The 26,430-nt window shown below is 39.7% G+C and overlaps 1 protein-coding gene across 7 annotated transcripts in view; it reads left to right on the top strand.

Moving 5' to 3' along the window:
• ATE1 (arginyltransferase 1) overlaps positions 1–25,981 on the top strand; it is an 86,974-nt gene extending 60,993 nt beyond the window's left edge. For 6 of the 7 annotated variants that reach the window (XM_055719937.1, XM_055719939.1, XM_055719935.1 and 3 more), the window contains 2 exons: positions 2,313–2,433; positions 22,878–25,981. In XM_055719937.1, coding sequence (XP_055575912.1) covers positions 2,313–2,433; positions 22,878–23,056 — 300 coding nt within the window. In that variant the 3' untranslated portion in view covers positions 23,057–25,981. The remainder of the gene's footprint in view (positions 1–2,312; positions 2,434–22,877) is intronic. The other variant, XM_055719941.1, reaches the window with a different exon arrangement.
• Positions 25,982–26,430: the final 449 nt, after the last annotated feature.

Here is a 26,430-nt window from a genome sequence, read left to right as displayed (position 1 = left end):
AATACTGAGTTTACACTGATGGATTGGACAATCAATTTTTCCTGTTGTTGTTTTGCTCAATACTAAAGCAGCTCTTTTCTTATTATAACCAACCTAGTGGTACTGCAATTGAGTTAATTTTATACATCCCATTTTATGACATAATATGACATTATAGAAGTAATCGGGAAATTCAGAATGCGGCTACATGATATGATTTTCATGGGTGGGATTCACAAAAGTGATAAATTTCAACATGTAGGTGCAGCATCTTCTAGGAAAACTGTGAGTGTCTGAGTAATCTTTACTTATAGCCAAGAGTATACCTATGCTACTAGGAAAGACGAAATTGCCACCTTATATTTTTTGCACTTAAGCGACAGCTCTGAAATACGGTAACTTGGCTATTTCTGCCGCCTTGGCCAGTTGAGAAAATGTCTTTAAATCAACAAGTAATCATGTTCTATTTTTTTCTTAAATGTGACTGAAAAGGCATACTTTTTTCCTCAAGTCCTTAAATTGTTTCATCTGAATAATGGTGACTAAAAGTGTTCTTTAAGTATTACCTTCACATACCTTTCAACTATTTCTGTTTAGTTAGCGTAAGATTTCAAAGTGGTTTATTTAATAATGTCATTTCCATTCTCTGGCTTTAGAGGATTTTCCAAGGCCTGGAGGTTTAAGCTTCTGCATGGAATTGGAGGAATATTGTTTTAATTTAATTTAAAAATTTGCATTTAATTAAAAAAAAAACAAAACAACTCCAAACCCAACAAAGGTAGTTACAAGCCATTCCTGAATGCTTTTCAAATGAGGAAATCAGTCTGTACAGAGTGACTTCAGAAAGATACGTCAGGTATGTGACAAGGTTCAGCACGAAGCTTGGTTGGTTGTTTTTCTTTCCTGTGGACAGTTACGACTTTGTTTTTTATCAGAGAGAATTTCTGTATTACTCAATTTACAGTTGGTGGGAAATACGTAATAAACCAAGCTAATTCTGCTGTAAATTTTGTGAAGACTCGGAGAATGAAAAGAATTGGGAATCTCTGCAAACATTCAAAAAATGGTTCTTCTGATTCTCCAAAACTGGGTGTTGCCACAGAAGGGTGTGTTTACAAGAACAGCAGAACTTTGAATGGGGCTGTTCTGAATTACATCTTTATCACCCAGGTGTAGTCACAGGAATTATCTGTGCCCCTTCCCAAACATTGGTCAGTCTCATTCAAAACCACTTTTTTCAAGGCCTTTTTTCATAGGAGACATTGGAAAAAAAAATCAACTTTGTATCAACATGATCATCTTCTTTACGTATTTAAAGTAATTTACATGAAGAACTCTTAATTGCATCAACTGCAGTGTGACTTCTTGTAATGCCCAGTCTTTCAGCTGTTGCTTCAAGACCTGTATGATTGAGATCCTTAAAATTTTTCATTTCATTTACTGTATGTCTGGTTTTCAAACTGATAGGTGTAATGAATTTCCAGTTTAAAAATTAAGTTGATATTGCCACCATATAGCTTTGAATGTTGAGAGGGTATAGGCTAAGTGAATAATGGCTCAAAGATAGACTTTTGACCGAAGTTACAGGCCGATGAAAAATCTGACTTTAAATCAAAGAAGAACTGATTAGAGGAGGTTATTATTGCTGAGGTGGTGATTTTCTGTGTCGCTGAAGGGAAAATAATTATGGCTGTTTAGTTTCTGGGAATGTCTGCAAAGGATATCTTTTTAATAAATCAACAAAAAATGGTAGAATTTCACTAATCATTACCTGTAAGCTATTCCAGGAAAAACTCCTTGAATTAAAAAGAAAATGTTGCTATTTAAGTAGGAAATGCTCAATCACTACTGTAATAAAAATAGCATCCTGCATACAGTTAAGTGTTTTTTTTTTCTATTAGATCATTTTTTTTCCATCTCCATTATTTGCTAGAACTACCAACACTCGAGATGAGCTGCTTTTGGAGGTGCTGACTTTTTTAGTGTCAGCACCAGCTCAGCAGAACTCTAGAGGATAACTTAAATACAGAGTTTCAGTAAGCAAAGCCAAAACTTTTGTAGTTCATCGTGGATATCATAAAAATGTGCGATGTTAATTTTACATTTTCTTCAAGTGCCAAGGTTAAGTTTGTATTTCTGAGGCGACGCTGCAATTGCTGAAGAAGTAACCCTGCGATTGCAGTGAAGCTGTTCCTGACTCATTTGGTGCCGATTAGATTAAAACTATTCCTTGTTCATAGAAAAATCTGGAAAGTTGTAGCCAGAGTGTTCTTATGCAACTGATATGATGACTCTCTTTCTTTCTTTTTTTTTTCTTCTTTTCTCCTTTCCAGGGTCAGTACAGGCCTTCTGACTTGTTGTGTCCAGAGACGTATGTCTGGACACCTATTGAGCAATGCCTGCCCTTGCTTGAGCACTCAAAGTACTGTCGATTCAACCAGGACTTAAAAGCAGGTAAGTTTACAGGTAACGATGGCCATATAAATTGTCTGTCTTGTTTTTAAAATGTATTGGTATCATCTGCTGCACAGCTCCTCCAGCAAGCATTAGCAGATAGTTTTAACAGAAAATGAGCAATACAAATTTTAAGTACATTCTGTTTGAGAGACTATATGTAGTTCAAAATTAACACACATCGCTGCCTTTCAGGTAATCTGTTATTCTATGCATGAACAAAACCAATCAAATAATTGTTCCTCCCTTATGTTCCAGTCGGATGAATGCATGAAGGAAGGAAATTAGAATCGATACAGGAAAGTGAAAGGGCTGGAGAGGCTTAAAGGCATCAGGTGCATTTGTTAAGAAACAAACTGGCAGATTTAATGTAACAATCTGTCGCTGAATGTGAAGAATCCAACGAACAGCAGAAACACCTTAAACGTCTTGAAGTAGATGGGACATAATTTTTTTTCTGGATTTATTCTGTAAAATAGGCACTTATGTTTTGCCAGCATAGAATGGTCAGAAATATTACAGACCAGAACGTAATGCAGTAGTGATACTGTAAAACAATGCAATCAAATGGCAAAAAAGGCACCTACTTGCTTCAGCTACTGACCGTGTGGGCTGGCTGTGGGCCCCAAGGGAGCTGTGTGAGAGCATGCTTGGTGCGGTGCTTGGGTGGAAGGGGAAAATGGATTAACTACTTCTATTAATTGCAAACAGCTGAATATCCTTTTCTTAAAAATTTCTCTTTCTCCACTGAATAACGATTCAGAAAGGTGGTGGCGTTATTCAGAGATGTCAGTGATTGAGCTCAAGAGTACATAATGCCGTGCTGTTTCTAGCCATCAGAACACAGATTTACCTGTCTGTGTTTGCGCAGTCTTCAACAGCTGCTGCTTTCTTTTTACTTCTCATGGCTGTAGTTCAATTTTCATTCACTAGCTGCTTAACTGTTAATTGTTGGCAGGGCAGGCTGTAGATAAATGAAAGGCATTTGAACAGAGATGACCGCTGAAGCAGGATTGTGAACTTCTGGAAAAGCTGCTGAAGTTCCTTGGTTTTCCTCATCCTGTGCCTGTTAACCATTTATGCTGTGACTTGGTTGCTCAACGGGAACATTAAGATAGTAATTAGAACTACGATAATGATGTCGAAATAAATTTCTAGATATAGATACCAACTGAAAAGTTTGAGTAGCAGACTTGCCTGGGGCACCCTGTGCAAACAGAGAATGTTCTTCAGGGGCTGTGCAGGGAGCTGCACAGGGTGGTGTGGGTCAGGCTGGGGAGAGCGCTTGGATGCTCCTTGGGAAGCGTGTTTATCACCAGGGGAAAAGCTCAGTGGGTAGGAGATCTAAACGGGTGGCACATCATGTCTTGATCAACTAGAATCATCATTGGATTGGTGAGGGGAAATGGGAAAAAAATTACAAAGGTAGGAGAAAGAAGGGAAATGGGTTTGGAGGCCAGTGGTGGTCAAGACTCTTGTTATTCAGAAAGAAGGGAGTGCATTCATTTAAGCGCAAAAATGACAACTAAACTACTGCCTTTGAAGGCGCTAACCCTGTACCAGCAGAGGGGCATCATCATCTCGATTCTGTGAAATTCCTGTGGCATACCACGCGTTTGGAAACTGCAGGGTATAAAACTTGGCATCATTATCAGCACAGAATATCTCACTCCAGACACTACTGGGACTGTGACTTATGTCCTGTGGTTTAAGGAAATTAAAACATAGCTACATGTTGAAATGCGCTGGACCTGCTGTGAGCTTATAGTCGTTTGAGGTTTAAATAGTTGCTGGCTCTAAGGAAGCTGTTTCTCAACAGTAAAGTCAGTTCCTTCTTACTTCTTTACTCTGCAATAGTCAGTAATAGGACTTTAATGAAGTTACAGTGAATTTAAAAAAGAGCAGTAGGAATAATTGTGTGCTTTCTTCCTCTTGAATAAGCTTTCTATAATACTACCTATAATTATGTCAGTTAAGTAGGTCGTGATTTATCAGGAGTGGGACTTCCAGCGAAGAAACTGAGGGCAGTAACCAGATCCAGTAAACAACTGGGAGAAACAGTGCCACTTGCATTGCTGCCTGAGGCAAGGAAACAGTCACTGGCACGGGTCATCTTTTAACGTTGTCTGTAATGTCAGAAAATTTCTGAAACACTAATTCACACTAGTTTGTTCATCATGTTTGATAATTTTTGAACTTCTTTTCCCTCCCTTTAAAAAAATTTTAAAATAACCTAATTTACCAGTTGTGGGTTACAAAAATGCATTATAGAACAGCAATGAATGCTACTTCAGGAGAGGGGGCTGTGGGCTCTGGCCTTCCAAGTTTCTGCATTATGGAAAGGGTTTCTGAGTATCCATACACATTCATTGCAGAGCTCCTTCCTAGAATCAGATTTATTTTCTCTATTCTGAAAATAAAAGAAAAAAGAGATGCTCACAAAAAGTAGCAAATTTTTTCTAAGGTATCAGAAAATATTATTATGTTTTTGCAGAGGATTTTTGCCTGGTGTACATTATGTGTTTGTCCCTACCTTGAGTGTTTTCAGATAGTTTTAAAAGTGTGTTGTTTTCCATCCCCTTCTCCTCTGACATCTAATACTTTTGTTAACAGTTGGAGAATGAAGAAGAGAGGACAGATGAACTAAACAAAGTTCTTAACTCCTTATACCACAGAGATAAGTCTAAAAAAAAAATGTCTAACAGCTAATAACTTAAAAAAGCAATCATAGGAACTGCAATAACTTTTTATTGTTTAGGATGGCAAATCATGGGCGCCTGATGGTTGAATTGGGTCCAACTCTTTACTGCTTCTGGCCAGGGTAATGAGATTCAGCCTTACTTAACCTCAAAACACTCCAGTCATACAGAGACAACGATGAGGTCTTGTGCCAGCAAACACTCAAATTTGATACTTAAATAAACTGCTAGTAGGCTTTTCACATGTGGTTTCTAACTTGTGTTGACAAACATCAGTTACTTCAGGAAAAAAAATTGCATAACAATACTCGGACAACACTCACAGATGAAAGGTCGTGTTTGTCAAGTATTCTTGCTTTAATAAATTACCAGTTTTGCCAAAGTTACTCATGCTTTAGAACAGATCTTTCATTTCTGTTGTCTGTTCAATTTGAAAAATTCAGAAGACCTGGCATCATTGTATAAATGTGAGGGGTTTATTAGGATTCTGATGTGTTTGTTAATAAACGAGTGGCCAGCCATTTACTTAAAAATAAATAAGCAGCTGGTGAGGTAGGGCAGTAACACAGGCTTTGGATGCTAGTGCAGTCTGAAAATTGAGATCGTGCTAAACTTCATTTAACAGGCCATTGACTTTAGTACAGATGGAGTTACAGAAAAAAGAAGTTAATTAAAAGATTGCTCTGCAGGTAAGTACTTGGCAGTGACTTTGACAACATATCAACAACTGATGGGCAGAATTCAGTGACGTGATAGCGCCTACTGAAATATCCTGGCATGGTCTGTCTGTCATGCTAGTTAACTTCTTCCTCTCAAAACTGGTCTTCAGGGTTTTACTTCGTTGGTGCTTTCACTAACAGCTTTGCCTGTGGAACTCGTGCAGTGTGAAAAGAATTATAAGTAATTTACTTGGTATCCTGGCAATACTTTTATCCTTCCACTTCCCATTTTTCTGAGACTAACCCAATGAGATGACCTTTTTTCCTAACATCTGTTGAGATTTTCAGTTTGTTGCTCCCGAGAGAAGCCTGTTTCTTCACGAAGTAAAATCTTTAAGAAAATCTACTTTTGAGCTGGTAATTAGTGGGAAAACTTTCTTCCCATCAGGACGGGACTGTCAAGACCTTTAAGAAGCAACTTCAGATAAGGGCAGATACAATCCCAGTCTAAAGTGGTGGTTTCAAAGCCCTCATGGTTTTATAGCCTCCTGCCTGTGTCGTGTAACGTGGGGTGTACCTTGTGCCAGCCAGGGTGAACAGGCTGCTGTTACCCAAGGGAAAAAAGCTATGCTTGATCTGACCAGCTAGGCATGGCCCACGGCAGTCTTGGTGGTGGAAGTTGCTTCCCACCTTCCTGCGTCTGCTGCTTTCAGCACAAGCATTGAACAGTGCAGATCAAAAAGGACTTTAATACCTTTTTTTTTCCTTGACTTATTTGTTTGCTGAAGTTGATAAATTGGCTGAGCTAATACACATCTGTTGCAACATCTTGTATATCTAAAAATAGAACAAAATCAAAATGGAATCAAATGGGATACATTAATTAAAATGAAAGTGCTTTCTCCAATGTTGAGAAGTACAGATAACAAAGGCACACATAGGCTCCTCTGTGCTGGTGTTGTGTGTTCCTGGAGACAAGACGCTCTGCTCCACAGGGGATAGTCTAACACCAACCAGGATGGATGCAAAAGGATGCTGTAAAGAAAGAGAAGCACCTTCTGGTTTGTCAGGTTGATTTATTATAATAGCCTAAATTGTAATCTATTCATAGACTAAATGGTAATAGACTAGACTGTATATTTTTTGTTTGGTGTTTGTTTTGGGGTTTTTTTGGTAAACATCACAGTGAAGGAGAGTTTTGAAGAGGGACCTAAGCAAGTACCTTAGTTATCTTTTCGAGTTAATGGAGAAGACTTTCACAGCAGAAGAGGTGTAGGAGAAACGAAGGGTATGGGGAGACACAAAGGAGTTTCCTTCAAAAACAGATAAACTGGTCTGAGACACCAGATCCCATAGTCAAAGGCAGAGCTTGCATTGCTGCCTGTAGGTGCTAGGAAAGAAGATGAAGGTGAAGCAGACTGTGGAGAGCTTTAGAAGTGAGGTGGTTCTGATGTGGTCAGGGTATGGGCAGCTGGTAGAGACGTGTGTGGAAAGACGAGGATTTGGGTTTTGTGCTGGTTTTTATCGGGATAGAGTTAATTTTCTTCACAGCCGCCGGTGCGGGCCACGATTTGGGTCTGTGCTGGAAGCCGTGCTGATGACACAGGGATGTTTCCGTGACCGCTAAGCGGTGCCTACACGGAGCCGAGGCCGTTCCTGCTCCTCCCCCACCCCACAGCGAGCGGGCTGGGGGGCACGGGGAGCTGGGGGGGCACAGCCGGGGGAGCTGACCCCGACCGACCCCAGGGATACCCCGTGCCATGCGCCGTCATGCTCGGCATATGGAGCTGGGGATGAAGGGGGACGGGGGGACGCTGGGAGCGATGGCGTTGGCCTTCCCCAGTCCCCGCTGGGCGTGCTGGAGCCCTGCTCCCCTGGGATGGCCGAGCACCTGCCTGCCACGGGCAGCGGGGAACCAGTGCCGGGCTTTGCTTTGCTCCTGTGCGCGGTGTTGCCTGGCCGGGTATGCTGTCTCCGTCTCAGCCCACCGCTTTCCTCACTTTTACCCTTCCGATCCTTTCCCTGGCCCCGATGCGGGATGCGCGGGCGAGCAGCTGCCTGGGCTCGGTTGCCGGCCGGGGATAAACCTCGACAATGGGGAAGTAAATTTGGCAGTAATTCATGTAGGTAGAACGATGAGAAGAAGGACTTGAACAGAAGAAAGCTGTTGAAGTAATTGTAGGATTGAAACTTGAAAATCTAGATAGGTGTTTGTAGAGTTCAATAAGAGTGGCTGTTCTGTAGGTAACACCGTGGAGAAAAAACTAGAAGTGAAAACGTGAACATGTCTCGAAGCCAAAGTCATATGCCAGCAGAAATTTGCTGGTGCCTGACAGTTCATCAACCACCTTCCTCTTGTTGCTCTTGTTGCCGACCCGGCTTTGCATCTGCCATCTCCACACAGTGATAAAGACCTTTCTTCTTCCAGCAGAGGAGTGAAAGTCCTTAGAATTTAGGCTTTAGAGTATTTCCAGCTGGTGTGAGCTAAACTGACAGTAGGCATTGGAATGGGGAGGAGATAACTGGTCTTGTCTGTGCTTTTCCATGATCTCCCTGCAGCCCGGCAGAGCTGGTGAGGCTATGCCTACACAGGACAGATGCTGAAATCCGGAAAGTCTTATATTTATACTCACATATAAAAAAATTCTTATATACTTATATTCATGTTCACATACAAGTCGGAACCATCTGAAAAAGAGCCACAAAACCAAAACAACACTAAAAGCAGTGCCTGAACTCTCCTCTCCAGGAGTATCAGCCCAATGGTCCGTGCCAGAGTCCTGGGACACCACACCTAGCTATGCAGAGGTTGAAGGGGGAGGTCTCACTCCAGGCTCACAGGAATCACTCTGTGATAACCCGGTCAGTGGATTACCTTATGAACAGAGTTGACACCAGATCACCAGTTTTTGAGTTACCGAACTAAAGAAAATTACTTAGACTGGAAATTTTTTTTAGTAGTCTTATAACTTTTATTGCACGTTTTTACCAGATTTGTAAAACTTCTAGGAATACGAGCATCAAAAACCTTTTTTTTTTTTTCCTTCCCTTCAGCAATACATCTTTCTCACATATTACAGAACTAATTCATTTTTCTTCACTACATACAAAATGAAAATTTTCACAGCTTTGTATTGCTATTCTGCTGCACATAATAAGCTGGAGTAGTAAAAGGCAAACAACATTCCCACTGTTTAATAACTTCTGAACCCTCTTATTAGCGATTTGATTATGCATCTTAATGCTTTTTGCAAGAAACTGAGGCTTATTAGTTCTAGTAAATAAAACTTAGAATTTTTTCCCCAGAAATCTGCAGGCTTGGGCTGTTATACAAAACTGTATTTATTTTAAAAATACACTTCTGTGCATAGTGCTTTCACTAGAAAAATAATCTGTCACAACTCTTTCAATAACCTTGATTTCTAGTGCTGTGCTTTTCAGAACCTTTAATTTTCTGTACAATTTAGATACTATTCTATGCTAATAAAAAGGGTGTATTTCCAGTAATAATGCTTTAAATTTATTATGTATTTTATTGATTCGTTTTTGCTTTTCTTTTTTCCCCTGTCAATACAAAGACTTGTTTAATTTAAGACATATTCGAAAAGTATAGTGTACTATACTGCTCTTATTCCTCCTTCCTCTGCACAGACAAACCATGATGACATATTTGTATCCATAAAGTGATCTGCGGTTGCCATTTGGTCACGTCTGATGGTTTAGATCCCTGGCAAAGCGATGGCTACGTGTAGCGTTGCATCTTTGGATCTAGTCAGGTGGATTAATGCAAAAAGCAGCATATGTTGATGTTTATAAGAGTACTGTGGTGCCGATTAACATTTATAAGGGTAAATGTGCTGAAGTTCTTGAGACGATGAAAATGTAGTCCCAAAACTATCGCAGATGGAAAACATTAAACAAATTGTTTAGAACTGTGCAATCATCTGATTAGAGAGAAATTGCTGGGCTGCTCTAAACCAACTGCTGTTTACAATTTTTTAAAGATAGTCTTGTGTACTTTGGCAAGTTAGGAAATAGTTTAAATAAGTTCTGACAGATTTTGAACTGAAGTCTTCTGAGGAACTAACTTTTCGCTATCTTATCAGAGCTATAGGCAATAAATTTGAATTCTGTAACCTAGAAAAAGGCAGACATACCAGTAATTTCTAGCAGCTCCTCTAGACAAGAGACATCTTACAAGGTTGTATCTGTTTCTAATTAAGTTTATAAACACTTAAAATCATCAGAATGCATATTTCTAAATCCAGTGTGATTCTTGAAGCATGCAAGATATTTAAATGATGAAGACAGTGCCAAGAAGGTGTAGCCTGGCACATTTTCCCCTCACTTTTAGTTTGTTTGGATTAAATTGAAATGACCGACATGGGATTTTAGCTTCATATGCAAAAAGATGCTTAAATATTCCAGTGCTTCTGTAATAAAAAGGTAACATTATTCATGTAATTTGTGGGTCCTAAACAACTGGCACTGCATAAATTGGTGTGTGGTTTAGAGATTACACTGAACCGTCAGCCCTATAACAGCATCTCCAAAAAAAAACATTAGCAAGGACGGTCTTTAAAATGTGATTTGAAGTATGGTCATAACATGAACTCTGTTTTGCATTGTTCTAGCAAATCGCAAATTTTGCTAAATATTTGTGATTTAAAAGTTTAGTTTTATTGATATCCTAAATATAATTGCTCCTGACATACACGTAGCAGAGTAAACCAGTGCCCCTCAAGAAGTACCAACGTCTGACTTTCAGTGTAGTTCACGAAACGTTTGACTTGGGCTGCAAGATTCCCCAAAATACATTTTTAATCCAAAATGACTGTCATACAGATTGTGTAACAAGCAGATGTATTTTGAAATTATGTAATTTTTTGAGAGCTGTGCTTGACAAATCAAGATATCCTGGCATGCTGCTTGCATTGAAGAGATGAATCTTAGCTGGTTGTGTGCTCAAGATACTCCTTCACCATTTGGATGTTGTGACTTGATTCTGCAGCACAATAATTCTGTTTTTTTGTGGTTTTGTGGTGTTTTTTTTTTTTTTTTGTGTGACTGGACCAGAAGTGAAATCATTAGTTGGTAAAGATTCAGGGGAACGTAAGAGAGGGCAAGGACAGCCAAATCTTGTAGGAATCATTTTCCATACAGAGAAGGTGTTAGAAACACAATAACAGAAATTAAAAACTAAATAATGTGGGATTAGTAGAGGGATCGTGCAGATTTATTTCATGCTGAGGATAACTAGCATATGGGATTAGCTTCAAAATGTGATAAAAGTTAAAAGCTGTAATTAGGGGCAGATCTAGAGCAGCTGTGGAAGCACCACCACAGGCATGTGCCGCGTCCCGGCTCAGCTACACGCTACCAGCCACTGCGGCAAACTCTTCCCAGGGTCAGACCTTTTGTAACGATCCATGGTGCCTCAGAACATGTTTACTCTCTGCTCTGGTGACATCATCCCGACTTTTCACATAGAACATAATTGATTCCATGTTTTAATTAATTTAGCCAGTAAATTGATTGCTGTAATCTCATTTATTTAGCTGATAAGCTACTGCCAATTGCTTCAATTTCACCCGTTTCATGGAAAAGCTTGCACTTGTAATTCTCAGCTTGACTCTTGTTATTTGTTTTTCTTTTCTTCCTCCTATATCAGTCTTAACAAGGACTTTGCTTTGCCCTTCTTTTTGAAAGATCCTCTTACTGCTTTCTGCTATTTTCACTTCTTTAAAGTTCAAATATTTTAATAAGGAGTATTTGACTTTCTTAGTCTTTCAGATTTTTTTTCCTCTTGCCATCCCATTTTTTTTGAGTTGTAACTCCTTAAACCACAGCGCTCTACATTTTGTCTTTTGTGCTGTCTTTTATTCCATTGTGTTTACTGACATTGCAAGCTTGGGGATCAGTACTGCGTTTTGCTGTTGGCTTTAAGTGTCATTAAAACCTGTGATTAAACGTGTCTGGCAGTCTGCTTGACAATAGGGTTGTCTTCTAGGAAGCTTTCTTCTGAAAGTCTTAAATCCTTGTATATAGCCCTTCAGGATCAGCTGGCTTGGGATCAGTCCCATGGGAAGATTTTGCATCAGAAAAAGCAAGCCAGCCGCTAAAATGTTTTAGTCTTGCATAAAAGTGATGAAGATAAATATATGGAAGTACATTTATAAAATAGTATTGAAAAATCCTATCCAGAATTGCTAAAATTCCCTTTATTAATGTTTTTAGTTCATAAAAAATGTTTTTAATTCCCTGGAAGCAAGGTTATAATTCAGAGGGTGAGGATGGCCTATTAAAGTGACAAGGTGTGTTTTCTTAATTTGTTTGTGCAATGCAGAATGACTCCAAAATATATGATGTGAGGCGATAATTCTATTCCTGCATTTTAGCCCTTGTAATATAAAATCTATTTGACATGAAAAATGAAGTCTGAAACACTTTTATGTGTCATAAATGCCAACGTTGCAATTGTTGGAAGCTGCAGAAATCCAGATACTTGGAAGAGCAGTGATGATTTGCTCTCACGCAGCCACGAAGGTCAGTACATCTTAGACACTGTTCATGTGACAAAACTTAGACTGACTCATTAGTGTCATTGTACAGTTAGAAAATTACTGATTTTAGTAGATTTCAATATTTGGCTTCTTGTGTAGTCTTACTGAATTACAAGTATTTTAGTTAAAAGTTGAAATTAAAATGCGGTTTATGTAGTGTTTCTGCTTTTTTCATGTACAGAATATGTTCAGGAAATAGATGGAATAAGCTGTTCTGTTTGAGATGTCAGTGTACTTACCAGTTTTAAAGTTCTACTAGAGTTAATAATGAGATAAGCATTCTGTGTTTACATAAGAAAAATATGTTTTCATGTTTTTCATAAGAAATTAATGAAATATTTCATTCATTCCTAATAGGAAGTGTTTGTGTGGCAGTTGCTGTCTGTCTCTCATCTTTTCTATTTAAGATGCATCCTTAATTTAGTACTTCTAATCTATAATTCACAAGTTTAACAGGTTGTTTAATGGTCTCCCCTAACAGTACCCGAGTCACTTTCAATGATGTTCTGGAGGTAAGTACCTTGCCTGAACTCCAGAAAGAGATGTGTGCAGTTGTAATTCCCTGTTAGCATGTGAGTTAGAGTTGCTTTCGTGCGCTGTTTCCGAGCGCTCGTTGGATTTGGACCATGATTTTCCCTTTCAGTCTCTAAAGAGAAATGAGCGGCTCAAAATACTGAATGTTCTTTTGTTGTTCTGAATAATTTGGATACTTTGAGGAACAGAAAAACTTGGCTAACAGAAGTTCTGAGCAGCACGGAGATGCATGTGATGCAGGAAAAATCTTGGTCAGGCTCGTCAGTGCTGACACAGAGCGAATAAACCTTCCCAGAACCCACTGTGATCAGAGTCAGGCATTAGAAACGCTTTCAGAGCCCAGCAAAAACGAGGTGGGGCATGGATGAGCTTGCAAAACTTTGACCCAGCTAGTCTGGATCTGCAAGACTACCTTGTGGAGCCTGCTGGGTGCTGCAGCCCCCAGCCTGGGCTAGGGAGACACCCCGCAGGGAGCCAGCATCGCGCAGGGTTCGTGCCGTCAGCACCCAGTGCTACTGCTGGGTGCTGCTCCTGCTCCTCGCGGGCATGGCACATTTAAACTGAAGGCATAACTCGGTGTTGGCTAGGTGACCAAAAAGGTATTTAAAACCTTAGGTATTTAAATCCAGAAAAAAAGATAACCTCGCAATAGCCACTGGGGTATGCAATTAATATTCTTCTTTGGCCATTCACATTCTCATTTTTCATATCCAAAGTCATCAAGAATAGTGTCAGAGATACAACTTCCAAGGAATTGACTAGTTAGTTCTGTCTTTCTGGAAGAGGTGGTTGCTTTTTTGTTTTGTTTTGTTTGTCTCTGTGTCTTGATTTTGGAGGCACTTCATACTGTTTTTAAATGGGAAGTTGTTCAGTCTCATTTAACTAACGTTTTCCCAGCTACTACTAGTTTGTGTGTGTTGGTTTTTTTCGGTTGGTTTTTTTGTTGTTGTTCGGTTTTTTTGTAGTGCATCCCTGAAAAGTAAGTCCTTGGAGAATAATATCTGTATCGTTTAAATCTAGCCCTTCTGTAAACCTTCTCAGTCACCATATTTCAGGATGATAAATTGAGGCGGGTTAGAATAATTGTATTGTTAGAGCTCATTACAAATAAACCAGGAATTTTATACTTATTTCAAATGTGTCCAAAACAGCAGGCTGTGCTTGGATTTTAGTGTTAGGCAATGTAGCCGACGGATTGTATTTGCAGGTAAGCCTGCAAATGACGGCTGCAAAGGAGAGCTGCTGTAATCGCTGTATTCACAGGAAATGTTTTCCGTTGCCCCCGTTCATGTTTACTACTGGAATAATAAAGAGTCAAAACACAATGAGTTATTGTTTCCGTGCGGCACAGCAGGGTTAGCGGATTTTGAATGAGTTTTGTCAAGTGATTAGTGCGCTCGCTTCTCAAGATTGAATTGCAAATCATAAACCAGTTGTATGATTCCAGGCACAAAGCCCAAAAGTTTTGTTTGGAAGATGTCGGTAGGATTTGCCCTTGTCGCAGCTTCCCGTCTTTACCCATTTTAAGGTCCCCTAGACATTATACTTGTAAAACTAATTTTTCTGTCTTCCTGTGTTAAAGGATCATTGGTAATACTTTGATAAGGTGTGTTTTTCCCCCTTTTTGAGCAGTGTTTTCCAGAGTTCCTCTTTTATTTCTTGTTAGAGTAACTGCAGAGTTGGCCGATTAAGAATATCCTGAGCATTTTACTGAACTTCCTTTGTGACTTGTGCTTTCTGGTTTTAATTAAGTATTCTTTTCATTGAATTTTGTTGTTGTTTATGCTTCATTTTAACTGTACTCTTATTGTGGTTCAAGTTAGCGTTTTTGTACCCCGAGGCATACTGGTCTTTAATATTTCTTCATGTATGAGCCTAGGATGAACGAAGCAATATGAGAAAAACCACATTTCAACTTGCTGTTTTATAGAAATACTGCTATTAATGAGTATGGCTTATCTTGTCACTGTGTGTTGTCTGTTTTGGTTTTGAGGTTGATTTCTATGCTTTGCTGGTGAACAAACAGAAATAATGCTTTAAATTGAGTAAGAAATGAGCTTAAATTCAAAGGTCAGATACATTCGACTTGTGACTGAGGTGGAAATATTTTGTATTTCCAGTAATTAATATCTCCGCTATTTCAGTCATAAAATTTGAAGAGTTAATTAAAGTTCTTCCTTTTAAAGTTTTTTTTTTGTTTGTTTTAAAATCACTGATAATTATCTGTGACAAGGTTGTGTAAACCAGACGTAGCTTTTCTTTAAATAAAAACCGACAAGGCTGTAGTGTTTCTCACCCAAGTGAATGTTGCTGTAGTGTAACCGGCAAGGGATGGGTGCTGCTTTTGATCATTTTTATGCCTGGTTTGAAAGCTTGGGGTATGACAAAAGTTTTAAACTCCTTGTAAATTGAATTTTAAACCCGTTATTTTTCTTTGATTTGCAAAATGCAAACACTGTGTTCATCTTTAAAAACTATGTGGGTCCTAACTGCTCCAAAATTTAAAATTAAAAATCAAGAACAACTTGAGACAAAACCCAAAACCAAGCACACCCTTTGGGCTGTCAATCTGAAAATACAGCAGTTTTTAAGTATTAATCTTTGTACTTCCCCCCTGCTATCAATTTAATGATTAGAAGTAAAAATAATTTTTCTGAGATTCGATTTTTAGGCAAAATGGAAACTAATTTATAATGTGAGTTATTTAGGTGGGAGTTTCCTTCACAGACTGCTTTCAAAGGGAGTCACAGGTTTCAGTTAATGGCACAGTTTGAAGTATTTTTAATTCTGAATTAGGTCTGGTTCTTTGCGTGTTTCCTTTCTTTCTTCCACTGTTTCATCCTGCTATGGAGAAAAAAATATGTAGTCCAGATTCTCTGCGTAGCATGGATGCAGAAGCACAAAGTGAAGGTGGCCAAATCCTTTCTTTGTTGCAGGGGGTTAAGCAGCGTTGAAGGAAACGGAAACTTACGATCAGAAACAGCATCATGTCAGAGTTTAGCAGGAGAGCCACATTTTTTTTTTTTAATTAGATATACTAGACCTCAGTAAGGCTTCTTACTAATTCTGAATGCATTCTGTGCAGAAAATGTAATAAATATTTTCCTGTAAGTAATGTGGGTTTTATTGTGGAAATTGGCAGTTGTCCTCTTTCCTATTTAAAAAATAAGAAAGTCAGTAAGTTTGTCACTTATTTTTTAGTCATTTCTTAATTTATTTTCCTGTAAAGGGAAAAATGTGCTTTAAAACAAACAAACAAAAAATGTTAGCTCGCTTGCATCTCTAGATTATACCCCTAGTAAATTGAAAAATGTCGTGTTTGTGAGGAGCATATTGAAAGGGCTGAGGGAAGAGGTACCGTTGACTCTGCACCCATCGGGCATGCCTAAGGAGCGGTCCAGAACGCCGCCGCCACCGGCTGTCTTTCCAAATCACTATTGATCAAAACCAGCTTGACCCAAATCAACCACCACCGAAAAGCTGGCTTAGAAATAGTTTTCTACAAAAGCCTTTGAACCATCACACGTTTTTTGCAAGGCGGCGTTGGCTTCCCGCCTGCTGGGTTGCAGCAGGCTGTCGCAGGGCTGGCTCTCGGAGTCTCAGTTGGGTGGCTTTGCACGTGCTTACCCGGCTTTCTGGCCAGATATAGCCGTTTTTCACTTCAGCTTGTATTAGGTAGCGATGCTAAAGATTAATGCACTTGGAGAACAAAAAATATTTGGCTATTGGTCTATATTTTATATTTTATAAGGATGCTAAGCAATTCCTATGCTGCAAGAAAAAAATTCAGAACTTGAAACTTCGGAGTTCTATATAAAAGCACACTGATGCTCGTTTTGCCTGTTACTGTGAGTAAAAGAGGTAAAATAATTCCTCCTTATTTTATGTTGGTATTTCAGCAGGAATGCACGTCAGTATTTGAAAACTGTCTTTTGGTTTCAGGAGGGAGCTGGCAGTTCAGGGGGAAGCTGCTTTTGGATTGTGCAAAGAAATAAGAACGGAGTTGTGGAGGAGTCTGCCGGGCTTCCCACTCTTTGCATTCCGCCTTGTCCCTTGAGTATAAAAGTATTTCAGGGGCCGGTGGCCGGAGGAGGCTGCCTTTGGAGATGACCGCCGTTACTTTTAGCTTGTCACTTGGTGTCACTCAGCAGTGTCGCCTGGGCTGCTGCTGAAGGTGGGTGTGTGTAGCCGGGCCACGAAATCAAACAGATATCTGCCCGACGTCTGCCAAGACAAACCGCTGTGTAGAGGGTCTTTAGAGCACTTACACTTTTTACTTTGTTTTTTTACCAGTGCTTAGCAACATATCTGATACGCTTTGTTTTATTCGGAAAAGAAATCCTCCATGTCTGAGCTGCATTTCATAGTGTTATGGGGGTGGGAACAAAGAATTCTAACACCTTTTTGCAATTTTTTTATGGGATCGCAGTGGTGAGGTTGAGTTGTATATGATATCTCTCTTATATTCAAATTCTACTAGATGAATGCTGTATAAATAATTTGCTTTTTTAGGAATATAGAGGAGAAGAGAGAGAAGTGACAATTTATTCAACAAGAATTCAGCTGTATTTTTAGCCTTTAGACTTAAAGTCTATTCCTGTATATTCCTATAAAGACAGGTGGTTGGCATCTGCAATTTCTCAGTTTCCTAAAATGACTGGTACTTTCAATCTATAGAATTGATTTTTCTGAAGTTTAGTTTTATGTATCTGTCACCCAAACTCTATTGATAGATGCAACTGAATGAAGTTTATGTTTTGTGGTTTTTTTTTTTTATTTTATTTGTTTTGTATGTGAAGGGACAGTGTCTCCTTGGTGGACTACAATTAATCAGCAGCTCCCCGAGAAGATAATTTCACAAAGGCAAAGCCCTGAGGATTCAAATGGGCGTAAGCAGTACTGTAACTCCTTCTAGTGCTGTTGCTCATTTATAAAGCTTTGTTAACAGAACCGCTTCCACCAAATCCAGTTGTTTCAAGGGATGAGGATGAACTGTTTTCAGGGGCGCCAGTGGAAAATGCACAGAAATAGATAAATGGTGAAAAAATATTAAAAACCCAGAAAAATATGTTCTGAGACCTGGTGATATTTGCTTAGGTGAACAAAATGGGCATTTACAGGAGAATGGTTTCTACAGCACTCTTAAGAAGCAGCGTACCACATGAGCTGCGTGGCACAGCCTTTGAAGCGGTGGCGCACAAGGTCTGGTCTTACTCGTGCAGGTTTGGACTGGGGCGATGGTTAAAGAAGCAAGCCTTAGAAAATTAACTGGCTATAAATTATAACTCAATGAGGCATCTAACAACTATGCATTTGCAAAAGAGATTTTGTCTTCAAACCCGTGATTTTATCCGTTTGAGGGTTATATAAATTAATGCACTAACTACTTGTGAGGCGAAGCAGAGGTTACTGGGAGACTCGGGAAAGTGTGTGAGGAGGGAAAAATAGGCTTTTTTTAGCTTTTTAATGGTAACAATACTGCATTTGGTAATTACAGTAATGACTACAGTTGCCCTAACAGATTGCTCCACTATTTGATCAGTCTGAGTCTTCCCAGAAATGGAAGTCACTAACTGAAATTACTTTAATAAAGCACGGAAATAATACTTATTGATAAAGATGTTTTTCTTATTTTCAACAAGTAGGTTTTATTTAATACAGCACATGATCTCATTTTTGGATTGGGATTGCTCCAGTATCCCAGCATCAGTCACACAGAGAAGGCCTATTAGAATTCAGTTGGCATCTTCTAAAATATAAAGCACATTTTATCATGCGCCAGTCGGCAGGAACAGATGCTTAATTTTTCTTTTTGGGAAGGTAATTTATTTTTTAAACAATGCTGGAGCCCGGTCTGCTTTTATTTTCTATTAAATGCTCTTAAATCTATTCTGGCTTAGGTCTAAATCATGAAGAAAGGGAGTACTTCCCTGAATTTGCATGGTGTCACCTCCAGAGCAGTAGCAATTGAAAGGTGGCTGAATTTTAACTTGCGGATTTGTTATTATGGTGATGCGAGTTCTTAGTCGCTTTCTCTAAAAGCTTAACTATATACTTGAGATTATTTTACTGATACTTAACATTTCACTAAAAAGTTTCTTTTTTCAGGTGGAGTTTGTTAGATATATTTAAGTACTTTCACAGAAGGTGATTTTTATCATTAAGGTTTTTATTGAGGGGGGAGTAAATGGAGAAATGTTCACTAGAATAGGTGATCGTTGGACTGTTATTTTTTTGCCTTTCAAACCTTATTTGAAGAATCTGGAATCAACCTTAATGTGTAGAACAAATATGTCCGACTGAATGTATTTATAAGTTTCTAAGAGCAAACATAGCTGGCTCTAAACTTTTCTTGATGATAAACTCATTACCAAGTCTTTATATGTGTAGTTTATGCACAGAACATGTGTTAAGCTTAAAACATGTCTGAAGTATTCACGTTACAGTGATATATTTTTTTTTCAAGATACTGGTATTTTCTTGACTGCTCTGGGGGAGCCTTCTCCTGCCTGAGGGTTGTGTTGAGAACCTGTGCCACGAACCTGTCCAAGAAGGGACTGATCTGCAGCGTGGTTTGGCAAGCCTTACTCCTCCCCGGAAACACTTGGCTGCGGTGCTTAGCAAATTTGCTAAAACGCTGGGTTGTAGTAACAGTTTCATAAGGCTGTAAAGCTAGAGCTAGCGTGGGCCTGATTGCAAGGAGGATGATCCGCCGACTGCGGTTGATGTAATGAGTAAAAGCGGAGTAAGGCTGTAAATGCTGAGCAACAAGAACAAGAGCTCTGCTGAGCCAGTAAGGCTATAGTGAAACTGAAGGTACGGTAGCTGTAGTTACTGTAAGAAATTGAATCTGGAGCCAGAAACGCTACAAGCCAAAAGATGAACTCATCCGGAGTATCAAGCTTCAGTATTATTTGAAAGCAATGAGTATCAAACAGTGAGCAGTGAACGGCTTTGAAAGTGCTCTTGGCACGAGGCTATGAAGGCTAGGCTTGGCGCAAATCCACTGCGGGACACAAACTTATAGTCAGCCTAGAGGTGCAGTAAATATAAACTTTCCAATTTAAGAAGTTAAAATAACTTTACACTTGTGTCACCTCCAGAAGCTAAGCTTGCAAATTTTTCCTTGGTGAACATTTGGAATGGAAGGAGGATCTAATAGAAGAGGCAGTAGGGCTGGTAGTAAAACCAACCCATTGGGATATCAGGAAGGTGTTGGCCACACATCAAAAACCTCAAGGATTTCAAAGAGGGAGAGAAAGCCATAAAGTGTTTTTGACTTGGTGTTTATCTATAGCGATTGCCAACAATAATTAGTGGAGAATGCAATCTTAGCAAGTACTGTTCAGATTTTCTTCCTTCAAACCATGTTTTCCTAGTTAAGTCTTAAGAAATACATTGTGCTTTCATGTTAGGAATCAAAACACAGATAAAAGTAATGAAGTCATTCTAAACTTTGTAAAGCAGGCTTCCTTGCGTTGCACGTACTAAATTCAGGCAATCAGCAGAAAAATGTTTATAAACCACTTCTGTGGATGAATAGGGGCAGGTTCTTAAGAATGCCTTGCAAAGAAAAGCAATCTGTGACCCCCTTTGTCTTTATTAAAGCATAAAGAATGCCCAAAAGGGGGTCTTCAGCTTTTCCGTAGTACGGGCTACATTTGAATAGAAATTTGTCAAATGGATTTCTTCAGATTCTTCTGGATGAGTTGCTTAGCTTACGTGTGGCAAGTCTACTGAGCAGGTGGGGGCGGGGGAGGAAGGCAGGACTTGATGACCTTGGTGACCAATTTGCTTCCCAGAGGCAGTGTCACATCCGTGGCACTTTGCACCTATTGCCGTTTGTGAAACTTGCTGAGAAAGTGCTACCCCTGTTTATTCTCTTACAAATAAAACCTGGTGCTCCCCATGAAGCAGCTGTTCGAGGTACCCGGTTTCCCACAGCAGTTGGCTTGATTTTGAGTCGAGCAAGCGATGATCAGCAGAAGGCTTCGCTGCGGGCGTTGTGAGTGGGGAGCGGTGTAGGTGGATGCCATTCAGATCCTAAAATACTCTAACCTAAACGAAGCAAGTACATGAACATGTGAACTATTTTAGTCTGGGGCAGAGTGATGCAGCAGTTAAGCGGTTATACTCACCTGGGCTGGCTCTTCAGTCTGGATAATGTCCTGATGCCTGTGCTGGTTTGGGCTGGGATAAAGGTAATTTTCTTCCCAATAGCTGGTGCGGGCCACAATTTGGGTCTGTGCTGGAAGCCGTGCTGATGACACAGGGATGTTTCCGTGACTGCTAAGCGGTGCCTACACGGAGCCGAGGCCGTTCCTGCTCCTCCCCCACCCCACAGCGAGCGGGCTGGGGGGCACGGGGAGCTGGGGGGGCACAGCCGGGGGAGCTGACCCCGACCGACCCCAGGGATACCCCGTGCCATGCGCCGTCACGCTCGGCATATGGAGCTGGGGACGAAGGGGGACGGGGGGACGCTGGGAGCGATGGCGTTGGCCTTCCCCAGTCCCCGCTGGGCGTGCTGGAGCCCTGCTCCCCTGGGATGGCCGAGCACCTGCCTGCCACGGGCAGCGGGGAACCAGTGCCGGGCTTTGCTTTGCTCCTGTGCGCGGTGTTGCCTGGCCGGGTACGCTGTCTCCGTCTCAGCCCACCGCTTTCCTCACTTTTACCCTTCCGATCCTTTCCCTGGCCCCGATGCGGGATGCGCGGGCGAGCAGCTGCCTGGGCTCGGTTGCCGGCTGGGGATAAACCTCGACAATGGGGACAGAAGATCGAGTCTTTGCATAGTTCACGTCCCCAAATGCTGACGTTCTAGTAAGCATCTCTTCTCTGTTACTGTTTGAATTTATATGATTCTATTCTCAAACTCATCTTACAGATCCTGTGTTTCAGTTGACTCTTACCTTGGTGGCTTTTTAAACCTGAGGTTCAGAAAATCCCCAAATTTTATATCAGTATTTTGTAATAACTTTAATTTCATTTATCCTGCAGGGGACCCAGGTGTGTGGCATGTTCTCTCCCTTCCTTTAAAGAGTTTTCCAGCATTACAGAGCCAATTTTTCTGACATACAGCGGCTATATAACATTATTGTTCAGCAATAGTAGCATCAATTGGATTCTTAAAAATAAGGAAATTTTAACTTGCTCAACGATGCTCTTACGTGTATGGTTCTGGTTAAATTAAGTCACAAGGGGTCTATAGATGAGGTTAATAAGATTCAACTATGGTGCGTGTGTCTTTGAAAGCTTGAGGAATTTAGTCATGCCCACCCAGCTAGCGCTTGCACTGCTCTTCTCTCTGTCAGTCTGCAGAGCTTGGGGGTCAGACTCTGAGTGAGGGCATGCGTTTAACTTCATTCTACTGGAGAAACTCATAGACCTGTATAAATGAGGGGGGAAAAGGTGGGGGCTGGAGGGCCGGGGAGTTTCACCTGGGAAGGTAGTTTATTGCCTGATGCTTACCTAAGGCAAACAGTGCGGAGACTTCTCGCTGGGTTTAATACACTTTCCACAATGGGGGAGAGGGAGGGCTCCGTGCTGGTGGGTTCTGCAAGCGGTGTAGTAATTAAGTGCGATATGGTAATAACAGCAAGTCTCTTCTGATCGGTTGCATTTGAAAGTATTTCCCAGATAGAGTTTCACTTCTGGCAGTGGGCTCCAGCGAGCATTAAATGAATGTGAATTTTAAAATACACCAGTAGAGTTATCTTGAGAAATGCTGTATATCACCATTAGAAATGTGTGATGCATGATTTATTTTTTTGCAGACGGCAAATATAGTTACTTTGCAAGCTAGGTTTTGTTTTCGGCCATGATTCAAGAAGACTGCTCTATAGATCAGCTCTGCTTTCATCTGCTGTCCATCTGCAGATTAGCTTTATTACTTCGTATACTTTTCATTATGCATATTTAAGTTAGTTGCATAAATTAGGATCATATGGACAACATACATAACTAGGTTTTATGTTCTCTGATTCTCTTTGCAGTTGATGAAGGTCGCATGAAGGAACTGGGCAGAGTGAGGGTACTTCACAAGAGAACCGTGATGCCTTACAGTGTGTATAAGAAAAGAAGGAAGGGGCCAAGCGATGAAGCCAGCGTTCAGCAATATGCAAGTTTGGTTGGACAGACCTGTTCTGAAAGAATGTTGTTGTTTAGAAGTTGAAAAAAATCATTAAATGGCATTTCAATGGCGCTACGTTTTATTGCACTGCCACTGGGTGATATGTACTATAGTTGTGTGTCGGTATGCCTACTCAAGTAGCAGTATGAAATACAGGTATCTATCTAGGCGTGTGTCAATACATGGTACTGTGTTTGAAGGCCAACTCCAATAAAACTTACAATACAGCAAGGCTTTAGCAATATACATTTAGAAAAACATGCTTGCAATATATTTTAATTAAGTAGTTCTAGTCTTTCTATGCATTTTGAATAATTCTAAGTATCTAAGCAAAATGAAAAACAGGTGTCTTTTTTTGTAGAGAAAAACATTGACTAAATCTAGATAAACAATAATTAACTTAGAAATGTTTTCAAATAGCACCTTGGATATCTGTCGTTCAAAATTGCCATGACTTTTTTGCTCGCATTTGTACGCTTCTAAACTCTTGCAAGAGAATTGAAACGTGCTGTTGCTTTCTAATGTGAAATCTGGCATGGTTTAATTTTTTCAATAGCATATTTAAAAACAGGAAGAAATTATTTTCACTGCACATTCTTCATTTGTTTAAAGCAGTAGGATGGTGTCTGAGGTCCTAGTGAGTGCAGGAGTTCATAGTCGATTCTCAGTGGCAGGGGATGCAATGCTTTGGAAAACTTTCCCCTTTAGAGATGAAACAGAATAGTTGCACTAGAAATATACCAAAGATATGTAGCCAAGTGGCACAGTGTTTTTTTGGTATAAGCCTTATCCTTTGTCTAAAACGATGGGTATTTTAATGCACATCACTAATGTGAAATAGAGCTTGGAAGGTTTATTCTATAGCTCTTCGGTGCACATTTCAGAACTATGCTCAAAAAAAGACATGAGGTACCACTGCTGGGTTTTGTTGTGATTTTTTTTCTCTGCCGAATTTTTTGGGAAGACTTAAATATCACGTTCCTGAGTTTTTACTGACTGTTTTATTTATGGTGCAGTAGTTCACAGGTAACATCTTTAATAACATTTTACTAAATACTTCTGTTGGAAATACAGGAAGTTGTGATGCTTCATGAAAGCACTTTATTATCTGATATATGAATGTTGTCATTAGTAGTCTGTGTCCCTCTCAAGTCATATAAGTTACGGGAGTTTGGGGAAATAACACTGTTAGGTAATTCAGTAATTTATTATGACATCGTAAGAATACCGGTGCGTTTGTTTCTTATCTTCTTGGATAACGAGAGCTAGTATTTACCTTGAATCAACTTGAAGTTTCCTGTTAACCTTTGAAGAAAGATTCTTATTCAAGGATACATGTGTAGATGTTTTCCCCTAGAAAGGAACCAAATTCAGTCTTACTCTGAGGGTTACACCTCCTATCATTCATGGGCTTGATTTAATTTTAAACACTTGGTCAACGTTATTAATCATTGATTTTTATGTGGAACAGACGTAAGAATTTGGGGATTCAAGTGCATTGCAGATTTAACTTTTTTTTTCCCGTATCTGTTTGATCATTGTAGTATTATTGATACAGAGTACAGCTTCGACGATAATTTTGAAGAGTAATTTTATATTTAATAAATTGGGATGTATAGTATTGAACTACTCCCAGTCTACAACAAAATTGATTCTTTCTGTCAGTGTTATATCTGGTATGTGTTTATCTGTTGCCTGGTACCAAGAAGTTTCTGTATAGTGTACCATCTAGTTTGTGTCCATGTCTTATCTAAACTTACTGCCATGGGAGAACCACTAAATACTTCTTATAAACATTATTGTAAAAGAGTTCCTTTCTGTGGAGAAAATACTCTTGCCACTCAGTGAAATGTCAAATAGCATAACATTTTCTGCCTGCACAATGTGTTGAAAAGCATCGATGCCCATATGGCTTAAAACCAAAATAAATGAGAAAACCTTTTTATATGATATAAAATGTTAATGGGCACAGAGGAATTGCAGTATGACTTGCAAAAATCTTAAAGATTATCAAAACCACTTAATGACGGCCTCACTGTGCTCCTGGAGAAGTTAAAGTTTCTGTTAAGTTGCAAGGGGGCAGACTTCACGTCACCACTGAGAGTTCCTGAGGAGCTCCATCTTTTTGTCCCACTATTTGTTACCGATACGCCTTCTAGATACGCATTAGGCTTTTTTTATCTGATGCTTTGTTTCTCTTGGGGAGCTTTTAAGAACTGCCGTTAAAGAAAAGCAAGATAAGTATAAAATTAAAAATTCAGTACAGCTTGAAGTTCTCGTTAGTGTGACCACTAAAGGTAAATGGCCACATCCTGTGAGTGCTGAGATGGTGCTTTTGCTTTCTGACCTGCACTGAGCCGTAGCACCGCGGCGTGCTGGGCTTCTGACTCCTACTGGACTCAAGTATATTAAAAGAAAGGTCAACACTGAGATTAACTCATAAACTGAGTTCATCTGATGTTGTACGCTGAGATTTGACTGGCTGCTTTAGTGTAATTTTAGAAGGAAATCGGAGCAGTCGTTTTCAGGACTGATACCTCTATCCCTGGTTTAGGAGGGGAGTAGAGTCTGAGGATGAAGTTCTGTAAATGTTGCTATTGACTTCAGTGGAGCTGAAAATTCACCACTGTCACAATTGTATTTAATAAGAGGTTGTCGTTGAGCGTTACTGAATTTAGAGATAATTTAGTAGTTAGTTTGTGAGAGTTAATCCCTAAAGTGATGTTGCCTTGTTCTATCTTCTGTTGAAAAATAAGCATAAAACGTAAGAAAGTGCAGAGCTGTGACCAGTGTTAAAAAATACCATTCTTTGTTTTAATTGGGAATACTCATTTCCAGCATCAACATATTTCAGTAAATGCGAACAAACCCGCATGTTGAGTTTGTAATTGCTTTTCAGCAGGCCTGTTTGACTTGCAAGTATAGAAAATAAAGTTATTTCTGGTCTCTGTGAATTAATATAAATAACAGCTCCGAGTGTGACTTCTGTATTACTTTGTAGGAATTCATTATCTTGGAGGTTGGCTAAGTGTCTGGTGAACAGCAAAATCAGGGAAGTGAAAGAGCAGCAGTATGAGAAGGGATTCGTATCAATCAGTTCAAAACACATGGCCGTGTTTTACAACTAAGTTGTAGTTAGGTTAATAAAGCGTTTGTGCTTTGAAACAGAATTTATAATTCTTTTGTGGATAGAATAGAACTGAATAAAGAGGCTTTTGACAAATGGAGACTACACAGGACTAGCTGTTTAATTTAGTTAGGCGACACCATTTCTAGTTGGTAGGAAAAACCCTTTCTCTGAAGCCAAACAAGCAACGCAGCAATGTGGATGTTGTGCACAAAGATAACCAAACACTGATTCGTTTTCCTGCTGAACAAGGCAGAATTCCAGCTAATTCTGAATTTCCTGAGTGAGA

This window comes from Falco cherrug, chromosome 9 (genome assembly GCF_023634085.1).
Source record: "Falco cherrug isolate bFalChe1 chromosome 9, bFalChe1.pri, whole genome shotgun sequence".
Classification (NCBI taxonomy): Eukaryota; Metazoa; Chordata; class Aves; order Falconiformes; family Falconidae; genus Falco; species Falco cherrug.
This window is presented reverse-complemented; position numbering and strand designations above follow the sequence as displayed.